The following is a 17,976-nucleotide window of genomic DNA, read 5'->3' as shown; positions in this document are numbered from 1 at the left end:
AGCAAAGGTGCCCTTTAGGTCTTCCCCTGACACCCATTAAGTCTCTACCCTGCACACACACACTCCCTGCCCACCTTGGTCATTTGTTGATGAGGGGGGTTATCTCTTTCTATCCTTCATCTGGAAATCTGGAAGCAGGAGTTAATATGTGTTCTTTTAAGTATAGGAATCAAGAAGTAAGATGGTTTAGATTCTGTACTAAAAATAACAGAAAAGTCTAAAGCCGGCACAACATAATTTTCTTTTATTTTGCACATTGTAGTTCGTTCCAGCTGTTGCTTGTTGTGGATGAAGAGGGACAGGAAACTATTCAAGGTGAGGCTCTGCCCACAACCACTGGAAATTGCATGTAGACCTCTCTCTGGATTCAGACATGCCTGCACAAATTTATCACATACTGCCAAGCATAATACCTTTTATTAATTAAATAAATCTACACAAAATGAAAGCAGAGATTCTTAGGAAGCCAATTTTTGCACACGGTATTTCTTTATTTGTGTATTAGCCTCCCAAACTCTCTTCAGCTAAGGTCAGCTCCCAAAGTGTTACATTCTGCCTTTTTTCTGCTCTGCCACATAAATATGACATCTGAGTAGCCCCGATTGTGTCCAATCCTGGCCCACAATAATTGGAGTTTGTTTTTGCACAGTGTAGAGAGGTGCTCCCACTTTAGGTAAAGGTAAAGGTACCCCTGCCCGAACGGGCCAGTCTTGACAGACTCTGGGGTTTGTGCGCCCATCTCACATCTATTGGCCGGGGGCCAGCGCTGTCCGGAGACACTTCCGGGTCACGTGGCCAGCGTGACAAAGCTGCATCTGGCGAGCCAGCGCAGCACACGGAACGCCGTTTACCTTCCCGCTGGTAAGCGGTACCTATTTATCTACTTGCACCCAGGGGTGCTTTCGAACTGCTAGGTTGGCAGGCGCTGGGACCGAGCAGCGGGAGCGCACCCACTTTACTTTTTATTAAATAACAAATAAACTCTCCAGAAGCCACCCTGTTGTTGCAAATGGTCAGACTTGATAGTCTGTTCCAGAGGTGGACCACTTTAATGGCCCTGGTTTCATACTGTCTTTGACATCTATTGCTGGCTATTTGATGGTTTGTATGGAGTTGTTCCTGCGATCTATAAACTGGGAAATCATTGCAACCGAAAAACTGCTACCATACTCAAAGGGCAAGTCGAACTCATGTAGAAAATAAGCTCTAGAGTCCCTTCAAACAAAGTATAAAACATCAGTTTCTATGTATAAGTTTTGACGCCATTTGGAGTGCAGACCTTCATCAGTTCTGCCCCTGTTCTGGCGACAAATTAATCGCAAATTGTTTCGATTGGGCAGGACTTCTGAGTGCTCTCCACTTCTGGGTTGCTCTCAGATACACCCAGCAGTCTTCCAAAACAGGAGCAGACTCTCTTCAGGGAGGAGCACAACTCCCTACTCCTTAGGGCATAGATAGCGGGGTTCACCATAGAGTTCACCAGACAGAGTGTGCTGCAGAAGGCAAACGCTTGCTTTATGGAGTCGTCTAGTTCGGCAAAGATGCTGTAAGTCATGAGAGCCAAGGCTGGTGACCAGCACATCACAAGAACCACCAGGACAATTACTAAGGTCTTGGCAAGCGTTACATCTAGTCTCACCTTTGTGTTCTGCTGGCCTGTTTGAATGTGGTACTTTTCCATGTACACCACATGCTTGCGGGCCTTCCAAAGAACATTCATGTAGGCATACACAATAAATGCCAGAAGGATGGCCACCAAGAAAATCCAGCTTGAGAGATATTTGTTGTCGACAAAAGGAAACAACTCGGAGCAGGGGGAGCTGAGGTGGCAGCAGTTCCATCCCAGCAACGGCAGGAAAGCAATTAGCATGATGATGACCCAAAGCATCACCAGGGCCACCACAGCTCTTCTGCTCGTGACAAGGACTTTGTACTCTGTCGGCCTGAGGATACAGATGTAGCGGTCAAAGGCCATCAGCAGCAGGCTGCCGAGGGAGGCTGTGAAAGACGTGTTGACCCCTCCAAGTTTTAGCAAGAAGATGTCCTTTGATGAATCAATCTTATTGAAAACATGGAAGGTGACAAAGCTACAGACAAATATCATGCTGGCTAGCGTGTCTGCCAAGGCCAGGCTGCTAAGGAAGAGGTAGGAAGGCTTGTGCCGGATCTTGGGGGAAGAAAATATGAGGTATAGCACCAAACAGTTCTCCAAGATACAAAGGCTCCCAACGCTGTAACAGAGCACGGCAATGACAGTCTGAGCTGAATTGTCAAGTACCATGTAGCATTCCATGGGCGTTGCACTGGAGCCGCATTGAGAGGTGCCGGCCGTGGTGTTCTTGCACTTCTCCATGCCGGTGAACTCAAGAGTGAGCAAGCTTTCTTCAGAAAGGCGTTGTCTTCTTTTGCAGTATTTATGGTGCAACTGCAAGAGAGTTGGAAATGAGAGAACTTAAATATATAATAGTGTACAAATGCCATCAATGTATTCTGCTCAACTCCACCCTGTATTTACGAAGTTCTATCTGCAACACACACACACACACACCCCGCCCTTTTTAGCTGCATAGTTTCCTTGGTTGATTCCTTCCTTCCTCGTTTTACTATATACTGCATTTCATTTCTTTTTCTTCATTTTTTTTAAACGCAAAACTGCATTTTAAAGAATTGCACAAAAGTACTTAGTCACATTTGTGTCTTCTATTAGGCCTCACAGCAAAAAAGGAGAAATGTATCTCAAAGATGCTATTTTATTATTCAATTAGCCCAGCATGTTTTGGCTCAAAGGCTTCTTTGTTTCCTTTCAAGTTGTCATCTGGCTGTCTTGGGAGACAATGGAGGAGTGTGCCTTTGAGGGTGAAGTCAAACTGTTGGAGAGTTATAGTGTCTGCTGAAACTGATACAGGAGAGACATATTTTGTTGCAGCTGGGGCAAATGAAGGCATTCGGTTGTGCTGCTGCAGATGCACCAGGGCATTTCTTCTCTCTGCAGTCCTCCCAGTGGTCATTTCTCCTCTGGTCACTACTGTGGTCTGTCTCCAGGCACTATGGTCATCTGCGAGGGATTCCCACATGGCGGGGCTGATGTTGCCAGTCTTTATGTTTTACAAACTGCTCAAAAGTCATCCTGAGGCACTTTTGTCCTGCAAGATCTTTGAAATGGAGAATTTTAAGCAGTTTGTAAAGAAACTAGGAACACTTTCAAAAGGTACCTGAGCCAAAATTCAAAGAGCTAATTAAATGATAAAATAATAAACCTATCCAGCACTTTTGCAGTACATTTCTCCCTTTTCTTTACATCATTGGATGCTTCCTGGGTTTTGTATTTTAATGATTTTTTTGAACAATTATGTAACTAGTTTTTAATGGGTTTGTTGTATTTTAAATAAACATTCTACACCATGGGTAGGCAAACTAAGGCCTGGGGACCGGATCCAGCCCCATCGCCTTCTAAATCTAAAACTTTTACATGAGTAGAATGTGTCCTTTTATTTAAAATGCATCTCTGGGTTATTTGTGAGGCATGCCTGGTGTTTTTACATGAGTAGAATGTGTGCTTTTGTTATTTGTGGGCCATAGGAATTCGTTCATTCCCCCCAATATAGTCCGGGCCCCCACAAGGTCTGAGGGACAGTGGACCGGCCTCTTGCTGAAAAAGTTTGCTGACCCCTGCTGCACCATCATGTAAATTGCTTAGAGGTCTTTTGCTCTAGTAAGTGGTATATACATTTTGTTAAAAGAAAAAGGCAGAATGAATGTTCAGTAACAAGGTTATCTGGAAGTGTCCCACTCCTCCACAATGGAGTAACAGCACAGGTGTAGCACTGTAGCCTTTTAAGAACATGCAGGAAGCAAAGCCTCTTCATCTTTTGATACTATACTGGTGCATCTACACTGTCTTTAAAAGATTAAAAACAAGATATACATTTCATTTATATGTTTTCTTTTCCTGTACATGCATGGTTATGCAAAACTGCTAGTTATTTATTGAGGCTGAGTGCATGCAGATGACATTATGTAATGAACTCTTTGTGCATTTAAGGCTAGCAGTGTGCGACATGCTCTGTGCTCCTGTGTATAAAGCAGCTGATGGGAAAACCAAAACAATGATATAATAGAAGCAGAAGTGCTAAAAGGCGTTTTCTTTCTGAAGAGGAAGTTGTTTCCATCATGTTTCCTGTTTTCACAAGCATACTTCTTTAACTAGAATACCCTTAGAAACCCTTTTGGGGGGGAATCTAGCAAAGAGAAGTTAGGCAGCCTTTGATGCTACTAATAGAGCTCAGTTAAATGGGCTTTGAAGCCTTATTCCAAGCCCTGGGTTAGGGTCCGCAACTACATGACATTCCCTATAACCTCTTGCCTCCAGAGCTTTTTTACAGCACCACATCTGCTTTTGCTAGCTCCTGTTTTCTAATGTTTGCTTCTGCCAAGCACACAGCATTCTGGATAGATTCTGGTCTGTGCTTTGGATTTTCGTAAACCTGGGCTACCTGACATAACTCCTTGAAACATCTAGTCATGACAGCTAAAGGAAACCTCCACACTCAAAGGCAACATAGCTAGGGAAGGAAGGCTCTGTCTATATTTGTTTCTGCAGCTTCTCATTTTTGCAGTCTTATATTCGGTTCTCCACATTCTTGTAGCAATATGTGTGTGTTTTTTTAAAAAAAGTCTTCAAGAAAAATATTCAGCATTTTAATGTAAATCTCTCCTAATAACACCTTTTTCCATGTAGTTCTGACAAATTTACACCCTTTTGGTGAGCAATTTCTCCTAATATAATGTATTTTGGTAAGTTATTTTCACTAACACATTCATTTCTATGCACACTTTCCCTTAACATACTCTCTTTTTAAAACACTGGTTGGAGAAGTGCTTCGCAAAATTCAGGTAAGTGTGAATTTCAAATGATGGCTGTATTTTGGTTCTCATATTGTTTTGGAAAGTGTGAATTTGATAGATTCAGCTTCAAATGTGAACTGAATTGAATTCCTCTTCCATCCCTAAGTATAGGTACAGTTTCTGGCTCTTAGAGGCAAACAACAGGATATGGCTATCCCCTGCTTCTGAGCTTCTCAGGAGTCTCTTGCTAGCCACTTTTAAAGAGAAAATATTCAGACTGAAGCTCCATCTTAGCACATCAACATCCATTCACCTTCTTTCTAATTAGGAGAGTGTACCTTGCATAGGATAGAATCACACTTTGCAAAAAAACTGTGGGGCTGCAGTTGAAACCCCATGTTCTGACATCGTGTTGTTCATTGTCCTTCCTCCAACAATTTGAAGTGAAATGCAAAAGTGATAGAAGATAGGGGAGTAAGGCTGCATTCACAATATACATTTAAAGCACATTCAAAGGACATCCACGCGACCACAAAGAACTCTGGACGCTGTAATTCACCCCTCATATAGTTACCATTCCCAGCAGCCCTTAACATAACAAGCTACAAAGCCCATAATTCTTTGAGGGAATTAATGTACTTCAAATGTGCTTTAAAGGTGCCATGTGTACACAGCCTTCTATATTACAGAAGATAAGAATTTGATAAAGGCCAGCCATTTTCAGCATTTCTGCTAATGAGCTGTTCCACTCTTTACAATCCCACCCAATGAGAGATAACATTAGTGAGAATTTAAAAAACGGTGGGCTGCTTCAGGAATAATGCCCAACTATGATTTAGTATTAAATAAACAAGCCTGCCTGAGCCTCAAAACATGTATGCTCCTTACCTCACAATCTCTCCTCCTGCATGGTCAGTAGATCAGAAGCATTTTAAACTAACAAGAGTTCCCTATTATGTCCAAACTCTGGATTGTGTGCACTCTGGTTAGTGAACAAACCAGGATCACAAACCATGGTTTGCTCCTGCTTTGTTTGAGCTATCTGTAGTTTGAACCAGGAATGGAGAACCTGTGGCTTTCCAAATGTTGTTGGATTCAAACTTCCGTCAGCCCCATAGTCAGGGATGACAGGAGATGTAGTTAAGGAAAGCAACATCTGGCGGGTCAGAGTTTAGCCACTCCTGATTTAAGGTAATCCCTATTCCATGGATTCTGACAGAGAACTGTCATTAATTTAAAATTGAAAGTAGGTGTTTTTGTTCTCTGACTCCAGCACATTCTCAGTGTTCTCCCTTGGAGCACACCTGAAGCTTGAGCATGCTTGTTCATATAAAGCTAAAACACAACTTAGTGTAACATTCAAAAAAGGCCTTAAAGACTTACTGAGATCCCTGAGATTTTCTCTCAATTTCATCTCACTCTCCTGCAATGAATTACTGCACATTTATTGACTAGAGAACCTGGATTATTTAGAAAGGCTCTCAAAAGCAGCACACTGTACTCTGCAGCTTCCCAGATGCATGTGCAATTATCAAATGCAATTTTCTTTGTAAGGTTTTAATGTTGGTTTTACAGTATTCAATCACTTTTCATGTAAAAAAAAAATCATCAAAAGACCCTTTTACTCCTTGCTTCCAACTACAAATTTCAAATGCAGGATTGTCATAGACACCGCTGTAAAATGAAATTTTGGGAAGGACCTACCTGGCTGACTTCTTGCGATTTCCTCACCTGATCCGAAAGAGTTGCACAAAATCAGCCCAAATGTTGATCTCCATAAGAGTCTGTGGGAAGAACAGATGTCTGGAGAGCTAAAACCACAAAGTAACAGCCTTTGCAAGAGAAGAACCACAGAAACCTGCAAAAGCTGAATCATGGCATGTCGGAGAGTAGAGGGATGTGGTAGAAAAAAGAAGACCATGTGAGATTCAGCGCTGGCTTGATCTGTGCTGGGACTTTCCAGGATTCTGTGCCTGGCTTTCTCTGTGCGACCTTTGAAATGGAAGGAAAGCAGGCAGGCATCAGCTCTGACAGGAGAGCAGGTGGCAGGAGCGGAACAGCTCTCCAAAGGCGGCCACCACAAAGGGCTTGGGGGGCAGAGATCTCTGTGTCAACAGTTGCCACCACCAGAAAATGTAAGCAAAGTTCTAAAAAGAGCTCAAAGTTGTTTGCAAAGAGCACTATTGTTTGTGACACTCACACTAATTTCATTTGTTCCACTGTTGTCTCTCTTTTCAAGGAGGTTTTAAAGCTCCAGAATTTGGAGAGCCCTTGGGCAAGATGGTCTCAGTGAACCCTCCTCCTGGGTTGTCCCCCTTGTTACTCTCTTCCTTTGGACCCAGTCTGTACCACTGCCCAGACAGAGAACGCAAGGGAAATGGAGGCTGTTACTCTTTCTCCCTGATCTTCTTGCACACTTTAGAAAGGACAGGTGAATGAAGAGGAGGAGGAGCAGGGTAGGGGGGGCAGCAATGGGCCCTTGCTGGGGTGTTGGGACATCATCAGACACCTGACAACTAGCCCTCTTTGAAACCCTGCAAAAACCTGTTGTTCCCTAATGAGGAGCAGGACAGAAAAGCAAACAAACAGGTAGGCACATTAGAAGCAACAACAGTGATTCTGCCAGTAAGGGACATTTGAGCATATTTCTTATAAATGCCAATCTCGTGAAGATTGCTATCTGGAAATTTGGGCTATGTTCAGAGTCCTGTTTACTGTGCACTTAGTGCCTTTCCAGTGATTGGTCTTTAATGTGCATACAAAGTTATTTGGGTATGTTCATATGACTGCTTACTCTGCATCCACTGCACTCCCACTGCTAATTTCTGAAGCCGCACTGACACAACATTAGCCACAATCTATATTGATCCTGTAGTTTTACAAATTCTACCATCACCAGCAAGGCTTCCTGGCTGACAGGAATGCATCAAACCGTAGTATTTGTCAAACTACAGAATCAATATACATTTCCAACCTCTGTTTAAAACCTCCAATGAAACAGAGTACTGTACACCACTTTCCCGCTGCAACGTGTCAAGGAGAAACTTATCGCTCCCTTGCCTCCAGGGGTGGCTGGTGCCCACTGGGAATGGTGCAGCAGAAGGCAGGAAGACCAATAGCAGATGGAGTCAGTGCCAATGAGAGGAGCCAATTAATTCTAATTTGCCCCCATCTTCTCCTCTGCTGAGATCTACAAAGGCAACACTTGGGCTATGTGCACACCATACATTTAAAGCACAACTCCCCCAAAAGGAATATTGGGAGCCGTAGTTCCCCCCACAGAGCTACAATTCCCCAAACTGTCAACAAACTACAGTTGCCAGGAAGCTTTCTTTTGGGGGTGATTTAAATGTATGGTGTATACCCAGCCTGAGAGGAGGAGGAAGCTCATAGGCAATGCTGTCCCCTGGACTGGATGTAAGAAGATGGGCAGGTACAGATGAGATGAGATGGGCATTCTCTCTATGGTTTGGGCTGTGAGATGCACACCTGATGATGCTGTCATTAAGCAATGCGTTCACACATACGAATTGGCTGTTTCCCACATATCTTTTAATGTTTAACGGACTATTGTATTTTAATATTTTGTTGGAAGCCACCCAGAGTGGCTGGGGAAATAATAATAAATAATAAATTCTTCTTCTTCTTCTTCTTCTTCTTCTTCTTCTTCTTCTTCTTCTTCTTCTTCTTCTTCTTCTTCTTCTATATTCTATATTGGACCACCCATTTTCCTTAAGTCAAATCTTAGAAGTTGAGCGTGGTGGCATGCTTGTATTAGGTCTGTGCGACTTTGGGTGCAAAATCTAGAGGCTGACAGGGGCCCTCTGGTGATGAGGCAAAAGCACACCTAAAACCCTGTCAATATTTTTCACTGGGGAAAAACAGGAACAGAGGAATCCAGGAACTGGAGCATCGTGGGAAAAGAACAAGACTGGTTATAAAAATGACAGGTTTACAGTCTCAGCTGTATTAAGAAGAAGGATTGCTTCTTAGCTGAAGAGAACATGGCTCTTATCTCATGCCTTTTTGGAGTGGAAAAGAGAGGAAAAAGTCACCAAGTGCAGCTGTGTTTGCACACAGAGCAGACAGAGATAACAGCAACATATTGCGAGAGAATCAGGAAAGATTTGCCGCAACGTACAGTGGTACCCCGGATTACAAACACCTCAGGTTACAAACACTTCGGGTTATAGACTCCGCTAACCTGGAATTAGTACCTTGGGTTAAGAACTTTACCTCAGGATGAGAACAGAAATCGTGTGGCAGCAGCGGGAGGCCCCATTAGCTAAAGTGGTACCTCAGGCTTAGAATGGTTTCAGGTTAAGAACGGACCTCCAGAACAAATTAAGTTCGTAACCAGAGGTACCACTGTATTGCGAGAGAATTCAGTGCTCCTTTTCTCCTTCTGTGCCTGCATACCAAACAGTACCTGCTGGAGGAAACAAACCTCCTGAATCCTTTGAAGCCTCAAAAAAGTACTGAAAGCAGGATTGTGTGTAACTGCCCCAACACCATCATGAGCACAAATCATTATGAATGCACAATAAATGGGACGCGTGGAGGGGCCCTCAGATGGCTAAGAGTGATGTAGCTGAAGCAGTGGAGGTCACTGACAAAAGCTGATCAGGATACGAGAGCAGAGAGAAAACTACTGTGGGGGTTACAGAGGACTTTGACAGGAAGGTCATGGAGCTTGTGCTGGATTTGGGAATGAACAGAAAGTCAGTTGAGGGATTTGAGAAGAGATGCATCATGTGATCAAAGAGATGAGAGAGGTGGATGAGTTTAGCTGCAGAATGCTTGTTAGACCTGAGGGGGTCAAGATGGAAAGGTACCAGCTGCCTGAAGATGCCCAGTAGGGACACCAGGTCTAGGGGAGGGAGCTGAAAAGAGGAGTAGGCTAGTTTCTCCCACAAAAATTTACGGTTCTGAGAAGAGCTTCTCTGATAGATTTCATTTCACATCTCTTGTTAAGCGTAAATTGGCTGAGATCTTGAAAAGCAAGGATGGAAGCACCTTTCCAAGTTATTTGTTCAATTTTGCGTAGCTCTGGTAAAGTGGAAACTTTTTAGTGGAAACTTTTTCAAACCTAGCAATAATTACATCGTGTGGATGCTCCCCTACTTTGGGCTTGGGATAAAGAGCTCAGTGCACTCTTTTCATACCCTCTGATTTCAGATTTAAATCAGGAAGAAGGGTATTAAGATAGTCGACAAAAGTTTCAATAATATTATTATTTTCCACATTTTCTGGGGACCCCTTCACCCAAATAGTTTCCCTTCTATTTTTGTCCTCGTTGTCAGCTAACATGCACCAGATTTCCTGTTGTTCCAAGGCAAGTGATTTTAGGACTGCTTTATTTTTTAAACTTGTTTCCTTAGCCTCTGGAGTGACTGAAGTTGTCGTCCCCCCCCCAATTGAGCTGTGAGTTCTCTGAGCTGGTTTCTAAGGGGCAACAAAAGTTTCACCCCAGTCTTACATTATATCTGTTCTAAGTTTTAAAGGAATCCTCATCGTAAAATCAGCATCTATTACTTTGCCACCTTTTCTCGACTTTTGAGCTGTGTTTGAACAAATCTCAGAGTTGGAAGGACCAGTGCTTGTCCAGCTGCCACAAATGGCGAGTGCTGAGGGGGAGGGCTGTAACTGTCATTGCAGACTGTTGCTGTGAAGCCATCTGAATTGAGACAGGGGTCTGTGCTCTACAAGCTGCCTTCTCTGCTCCTCTTTCCCTTGATCTCTTCGAAACCCTTCCCATTCAGAGGGCAGCCCTTTTATTTATGTTACAACTGCGTTAAAAGTGGCTTAAGCCATTTGCTTTCTCCTGTGGCAAGCAATCTCTGAAGAGATCTAGAAGTCTTCACTTACCCCCTTCTAACCACAGTAAGTCTCTTTAAAATTAAATCAGCCCCACCCGTTTTTGTTCTAATTATGAGCGCTGTAACATGTCCAGACAGAATTCGCTATTTTGATAAGCGTTTTTTTAAGATTTAGAGTTATCTAATGTAAACATCTGTGAGCCCTGGGGTTGGGGAGAGAAAAGCTATTCCGCCATCTTGTGGTGATGACGTCATCCGCCTAAGCATCCTCTTGCAAAACTGCCTGCCTGCCTGTGCTTAAGGTTTTCTTGGTGCTTTACAAAATCTGTTGGGCAGTCTAGGCACTTGTCAGCCAGGAAGCCTTGCTGGTGATGGTGGCCATTACTTGAGTCTCCTTAAAAACAAAGGAAAACAAAACATCTGATAAGTCCTGTCCACCCCCCATGTAGCACCCTGCTTGTGGTTAACGCTTAGCTGGAATGAAATATTCAACGCAGCAATAGAGAAATTAAAATAATAATTTATTTGTCAGACAAATAAATGAGAGGCACAGTGGTATATGGTTACCAAGCTCTGGCCTGGCCTCCTGCCATTATGGCCAGCACTTATATTCCCTTAATCCAGCCCCCTTTGCTCCTCCTGTGGCTGCCTCTGTCCAATCAGCCTGGTTGGATTTCCTATTGGCTGATTGCTATAACCAATCCTAAAAGATACACCCATATCCTCCTGTCCTTATATGGAACACAAAGAGCTATATATTGTTACATCTATAAATGACAAATAAGTAGTAATATATCTTACATGTGTCTCAACAAGGAATCTTAATTACCAGCTCACCTCTTGCCCTCCTTGCCCTATTGCCTTCTAAAACAAATGGTTAATCTTAAATTTTTATCTTAAACATATGTCAAGGATCTTGAGTTTCACATCAACATTGAAAGATCTCCTTCATTTGAAGGTTTCTAAACAAATGCCTGACAGCTATATATCAGGACTGCTTGGATGGCGTCTTCCTGTCTGGCAGGGGGGCTAGGCTGGTGGCTGACTTAATTTCAGGATAAATACAACTCTTACAACTATATGAAATAAGAATTTAGCATTTCTTAAATCCTTTGCATAATTACATTTAAGCAAATATATTTAATACATAACATAGGTAGCCTTTTAAAAGGAATAAGGCCTTTGTAAAGTAGAAAAGGAACTCAGTAAAAAAACCAGCTTTCAAAAGAAGCCTCTTCAGTTTACACACACCCCCTTCAGCCAGCTGCTTTTCCCAACATTTATTGCCCTCTAACTCTCTCAGTTTAAGAAAGAAACAGCTTTAAAAAAAGACTTCCCAAAAATGCTCTCTTTCTGCCAGCTAGATGCTTCTCCATTTGGTCTTGGCTTTTTAACCTTAGAAAGAAGATCTGGCTCATTTTACTGGGAGGCACATTGGTATTATTTTACTATTTACTCATTCCTAATTATGTTTATCTCTGCTTTTTTATCTTCTGTAACATGTAGGGTCAGTGTCCTCACTTTCAGCCTGTAATTCCAGCTTTTACGACTTTGAGAATTGTTTTCTGCTATAAATCAAGGGGCCCCTTGTCTAGGAGGAAAACATTGCCAGTGTTCTCTAAACAGCTGTCTTCTTGCCTGGCATGAAACATTTGAAAATCTAAGCCCATTTAATTTAGGAACCTGATCAAACATTAATAAAATGCAGGCTTATGCCTGATGCCTCACCCACTCTAGAAAAGCAGAGCCTCAGCATGCAGTTGATATTGGGCCAGGTGGACCAGTGGTCTGACAGAACAAGGCAGCTCCCCTGCATTTCCCCAGCTGCCACTCTTTTGCCTTTACTCTCAGTTCAGGAAGTGAGAGTGATCCATCTCCTCAGTAACGCAGCAAATTCACCTCAGCCAGGCAGCAGGAGGGGGGCAGAGGGGCACTGAAGGTATAAATGACTATCAGACTTTGAAAAAGTGTTATCATTGGATCAAGTTCAATGTGTAAATAATTGCTACTATTTTGACTTTTATTGTGTTATCTTCCTTAGTGGGCTGTGGAAAACACTATTATGAATAATGCTTTTTATAGGGTAGGATAGTATGCACTGAGATGAGTTTATGGAACCAAGGGATCAATAGCCTGGTAAAGTTTGGGAACTACTGACCTAGGGAGTTAAAACTTGCTGGGTCAGCCAGGCCAGCCATTCCAAGTCCTGAGCAGGCCTTGTCCAGTAAGGAAGGCAGAAAGCTCTTTCCACAAACCAGGAAAACCCAGCACAAAGTAACTTTTAAATTCTCTGCCTTTTTTACCAGGCAAGGCACTCAGCATGTGTGCTCAGTGATGCTGTTATGAGATCTCACAGGGCTGTCTGAGTTCTTGTGAGATCTCACATCAGCACCCCCAGGCAGGCATGGCTCTGGAAGGGTGATGTTCACACGGGCACAGTTTGAGCATATGCATTCTTAGATATACATGCCATCCCTGGAACATAACCACCACGCAATATAAGCTGCTGAAGAAGACCTCTGAGGTGTACTCAGTTAAACCTCCGTTAAACCTCATCCAGTGGATGTACCCTGGCAGAGAGTCTCAGGTGAAGCACTTCCGCAAGCTGCTCAATAAGCTGCTCAAGAGTGATTTTGGATGCTTGCTAATATAAAAAAATTCCTTCCAGTAGCACCTTAAAGACCAACTAAGTTAGTTCTTGGTATGAGCTTTCGTGTGCATGCACACTTCTTCAGATACACTGAAACAGAAGTTGCCAGACCCTTCTATATAGTGAGAAGGTGGGGAGGGGTATTACTCAGAAGGGTGGTGGGAATGGGAGATTGGCAGATAGCTGAGATGAGCCTGTTGACGACTCTTAACGACTGTAATGGGTCTTACAGGAAAAGGCAAGGGGTGAGAAGGTGAGAAATGGCTTAGTCATGTATAATGAGATAAGAATCCAATGTCTTTGTTCAGACCAGGTCTCTCCATGGTTTTAAGTTTGGTAATGAGTTGCAATTCAGCAGCTCCTCTTTCCAGTCTATTTCTGAAATTCCTTTGTAGTAAAACAGCTTTTGACTATGGCAGACCAACACGGCTACCTATCTGTAACCGGATGCTTGCTGGACAAGCACAAGACCCTCCTGTGATACTATGATCAGCTGTATTCCACAAAGCCAAGATTTCCATTTTCTCAAAACCAGATCTCCGGAACCTTTACCTGGAAAAATGCTTTTGACAAGAGGTCTCTCTTCGTAGGATCTGTCCAACTTGCTTTCGCAAGTCTAGGCTGTGGGAAGACTCATGCGTTGTTCAGTAATGGAGCGTTGGCTAGCATCATTAATAAAGTATCTTCAAAGAAGCCCTGCTTGTTATAACTAAGGGAAACTTGCCACAAGCACACTAAAACTGTAGTTCCAGTTCATGTTTATTATAATTTATATATCCCACTCTACCATGGGGGCTTTCAGCCTGGTTTCATACTCTCCAACATTCCTCAGATGAAAATAGGAACTTTTCTCACTCCCCCACAACTGACCCTCATCGATCAATGGGGCTTACTCCCAGGTAAGCGCATATAGAATTACAACTGCAGTTTCTTTTTTAAGAAAGTAAATACAGTCTGTCTGCCTACAGTTCCCTACCATCATCATCATCATCACACTCACATGTTAAACACTGCTCACTGTTAAACACTGTGTATCTGAAGACGTGTGCATGCACACGAAAGCTCATACCAAGAACTAACTTAGTTGGTCTTTAAGGTGCTACTGGAAGGAATTTTTTATTTTGACTGCTCAAATTGTTGATCATCTCTCTATACAGCATTTATTTTAAGTGTAAGCCAAATAATTCAAAGAAACAGGCAAATGATTTATGCAATAATCTTGATGCACATGGCACTTTCCAAAAAGACAAGGATGCCCCAAGGAGATTCCAATCTACATTTCAGATAGGGAAAGCAGCAGAAGGAACGGAGTGTGGGAGGGAGAACCAAAGCAGTCAATGAGGCAACAGGGACACATCTCCACAAATGCCGTTCCATGTACTTAGGCTACTATAAATGAATAAACATAAATTAGAGTCAGTAAACACTTTCATCTTACAAGTACCTTTTCTCCAAAGAAAGCTGGACCCTTTGGATAGCAGATCAAAGCTCCAGGTGGCTTTATAGATGGGATGCCCCGGTCTGGATGCTTTCTGAGATTCTCTCCATTCCACCACCTGGGTTCCTTATGTTGCCCTCCTTCAGCAACTGGGCACTGCACACCCTACGCCTCTTGTACTCATTGTTTCTGCCAGGGCATCCATTCCTGACTGGGTGGTAACTGGCCAAGGTTCACCCTCCTCTCCTAAGTAGAAATGCTCTGCTGTGCATCCCTTCTTGGAACAAGCATGGGGGAAGAAACCCTCCTTTCTGTTTAATCAGCACTCCAGTCAACCTCAGTTGTAGATCACCTTCCAGAGTTAGATTTTCCTCCGAGCTACAAGAAGTGTTTTAAGTTGCAAGCCAGAGCAGGGAAGTATTTATTACTTCTCCATCTCTTGACTTCTGCAGGAGTCTGTCAGCCAAAGAATGCGCTCAGTCTCCTGTGGCTTTGCTATGTATCACCTTTGCTAAGAGCTCAGTGGTGTGGTTAAACTCTTGTGGCATTTCTGTGTAGGTAGGAAGGCAGGCAGGGAGATTGCTGCATTTGGAAGACTTCATAAGCCCCTGATCAGCATTATCTAACCATTGTATAGGGATTGATTAAACTACCCATTTCCATTCTCATTTCTAGTTCCCCACCTGTCTGCAGCAATATGTGTATACACACACACACACACACACACACACACACACACACAGACAGTGGTACCTCGGTTTACATACGCTTCAGGTTACATACGCTTCAGGTTACGGACTCAGCTAACTCAGAAATAGTACCTCAGGTTAAGAACCTTGCTTCAGGATGGAAACAGAAATCATGCTGCGGCGGCGCGGCAGCAGCAGGAGGCCCCATTAGCTAAAGTGGTGCTTCAGGTTAAGAACAGTTTCAGGTTAAGTACGGACCTCCGGAACGAATTAAGTACTTAACCTGAGGTACCACTGTATATATAACCTCCTCACAAAAACATTGTGAGCATTCTAGAGCTTGTCTGCACCTAAGTTTAGTGTATTCAAATTTGTTTAGGTTCCCATTTAAGCCTCTGTACACACATAGCCTATGAATGCACAGGGGCTGCCCCCCCAAGAGTCTGCTTTTGTACATGGTGGTTTGCAATTGTACACACCTTTGCACAATAACGTCATCTACTATCCGTGTTGTCTGTATACACGTGGGCATGTTTACAAACTAGTGTGTAATGGTGTTCTCTATCCACCTTCCCTCAATTAGTGTTTTCATACTCTCTCTCACACACGGGTGGCTAATTTAGTGTGTTGCTTCCTATTTTGCCTATTTCATCCTTAGGCAAGTTAAACATGAGGTTGGGTGTGGGGCACAGTCCTGCAATGTTAGTAGGTCTGTCCCAGTGGGAGGGGGACATGAGAAATCCCACTTTGTGTACACATGCACAAAAATGGAGTATATGTGCAGGAATCTGTGAGCTATGGAAGAAGCCCAGTCTATTCTAGTTTTTAAAAGCACAAGATCCAATAGAATCATTAATATAAGACGAGATGGGTAAACGGAGCCTCCATGGTTTGAGGAAGTGTACTTAGGTCAGTGGTGTAGCGTAGGTTGCCAGAGCCTGGGGCCGTGTGAGGGGATGGGGTGGGAGGGAAACGGACTGCGTACGCATGAGCGTTCAACTGTCTAGCGGTGTCCGCGTCACCCAAGAGATCACAGCCACAGAGATAAGAAAAGAAGAGTCATTCCATTGTTTGAAGAGATCATTTCCTGGTTCACATGGAGAAGCCATTTTTAACAGAGCACAGTGGCAGAAGCGTGCAGCTGTATTGAGGCAGTACTGGGTGTTGAAATTCTACGCCACTAACACTGTATGCTTAAAGCAGAACAGCAATGACTGGTTGCTGCTCAATCGCTTACGGTTAAAAGGCAAGAGCCGCCGCAGCACGATTTCTGTTCTCAACCTGAAGCAAAGTTCTTAACCTGAAGCACTATTTCTGGGTTAGCGGAGTCTGTAACCTGAAGCGTATGTAACCTGAAGCATATGTAACCCAAGGTACCACTGTATTTAGCCCAATTCTTTACTGGTGTGCTGTACTGCCACCTGTTGGGGGGGATGTGCCATCACCAGACCATACTTTACCTGGTATATTATACTGTATACATAGGCGCCGACTCCATGGGGCCTGAGGGGGCTCGAGCCCCCTCAAAAATTTTTTTTGGGGGGCTCAGCCCCCCCAATAATCTCGGGCGCCCTTCCAGCAGAGCGCCGCCGCCGTCCCCCGCCAGCCAGCCGCGCGCCCTAGTGGGAGAGCCCCGGCCGTCCCCCGCGAGATTAGGGAATCCCCGGGGGCGGGGGCTCCTGCCTCGCTGCTTCGCAGCACCACCGCCACTGCCAAGGCACTACCGGAAATCCCGCGAGAACAGGGGAATCCCGACTGGCCACACCTCCCAGCCAGCCAATCGGCTGGCTGGGGGGGCGTGGCTTGCCCTATTTAGGGCCGGAGCCACTTTATTTGCATATTCATGAGCTTATTTATTATTCATGAGCTTTCCCGGGCCCCCCAATATTTTTTATAAGTCCGCGTCCCTGACTGTATACCAACTCCCTGGGACAGTTTATTGTTGTACATTGTTTCTAAATTTAGTGTGGCATATTGTTTTAATTGTCTGTTTTAACCATATTTGCACAGCAGTTTTTAACGTTGTGAGTGTCCTCTATTTAAGAAGCTTCTACTCTGCAGCCTCTTATAGTTGTTTTATCTGCGAGTCTTTTAGTTCATATGCTCTTACAGCTGTTTTAACTCCGTGTCTTTGTTGGTTTTTAGCTCTTATCTGTTTTAATTATTAGTTTTTTATCCATCCATTATCTGTGTTTAATATTTTATTCGGATGTTTTATGCCTGTTTCCTTGTCCTCATTTCCCCTAACAATTACCGGTCAAAAATCCCAACTGCTATTTTATCTATATGCTTTTCTTAATCCTGGTCTCCGACCGTAATAAAGTTCATACTGTATACAGTATAGTTGACTATTATACAGTATCTTTAAAGCCCGTGTTTCCTCCTTCAAATAATTCTGGGCATTGTAGTTGCTGAGACATGAAACTCTGTGAGGAGTACATAGCAGTGTCCGGGGAGCGGAGTGGAATGTTCTTTAAAGGTGTAGTGTGTCTGCAGCCTATGAGGCAATACAGCCTATGGCCCCAAGAAGAGTCT

The 17,976-nt window shown here is 43.6% G+C and overlaps 1 protein-coding gene across 9 annotated transcripts; it reads right to left on the bottom strand.

Annotated features, from left to right (window-relative positions):
* Nucleotides 1–952: 952 nt before the first annotated feature.
* CNR2 (cannabinoid receptor 2) lies at nucleotides 953–15,449 on the bottom strand. Of its 9 annotated transcripts, none has more exons than XM_081202808.1 (4): nucleotides 12,393–13,302; nucleotides 10,325–11,117; nucleotides 6,550–7,196; nucleotides 953–2,425 (listed from the first exon to the last, which is right to left on the bottom strand). In XM_081202808.1, the coding sequence occupies exon 4, from the start codon at nucleotides 2,351–2,353 to the stop codon at nucleotides 1,313–1,315; it is 1,041 nt and encodes a 346-aa protein (XP_081058934.1). In that variant the 5' UTR covers nucleotides 2,354–2,425; nucleotides 6,550–7,196; nucleotides 10,325–11,117; nucleotides 12,393–13,302; the 3' UTR covers nucleotides 953–1,312. The 9 variants fall into 9 exon arrangements, with proteins under 9 accessions (XP_081058934.1, XP_081058940.1, XP_081058937.1 ...); XM_081202814.1 differs by having other exon boundaries at nucleotides 6,550–6,629; XM_081202811.1 differs by having other exon boundaries at nucleotides 6,550–6,837; nucleotides 10,389–11,117.
* Nucleotides 15,450–17,976: the final 2,527 nt, after the last annotated feature.

This window comes from Podarcis bocagei (assembly GCF_964188305.1).
Source record: "Podarcis bocagei genome assembly, chromosome: 7".
NCBI classification, from domain to species: domain Eukaryota; kingdom Metazoa; phylum Chordata; class Lepidosauria; order Squamata; family Lacertidae; genus Podarcis; species Podarcis bocagei.
This window is presented reverse-complemented; position numbering and strand designations above follow the sequence as displayed.

Bases quoted from the DNA above. Each gene is read 5' to 3' on its own strand.
- CNR2 (XM_081202807.1), bottom strand. From the start codon at position 5,243: ATGGGGTTTCAACTGCAGCCCCACAGTTTTTTTGCAAAGTGTGATTCT. The intron at 2,426-5,183 runs GTACACTCTCCT...ACTCTCTTGCAG, and splicing joins GTGATTCTATCCTATGCAAG to TTGCACCATAAATACTGCAA.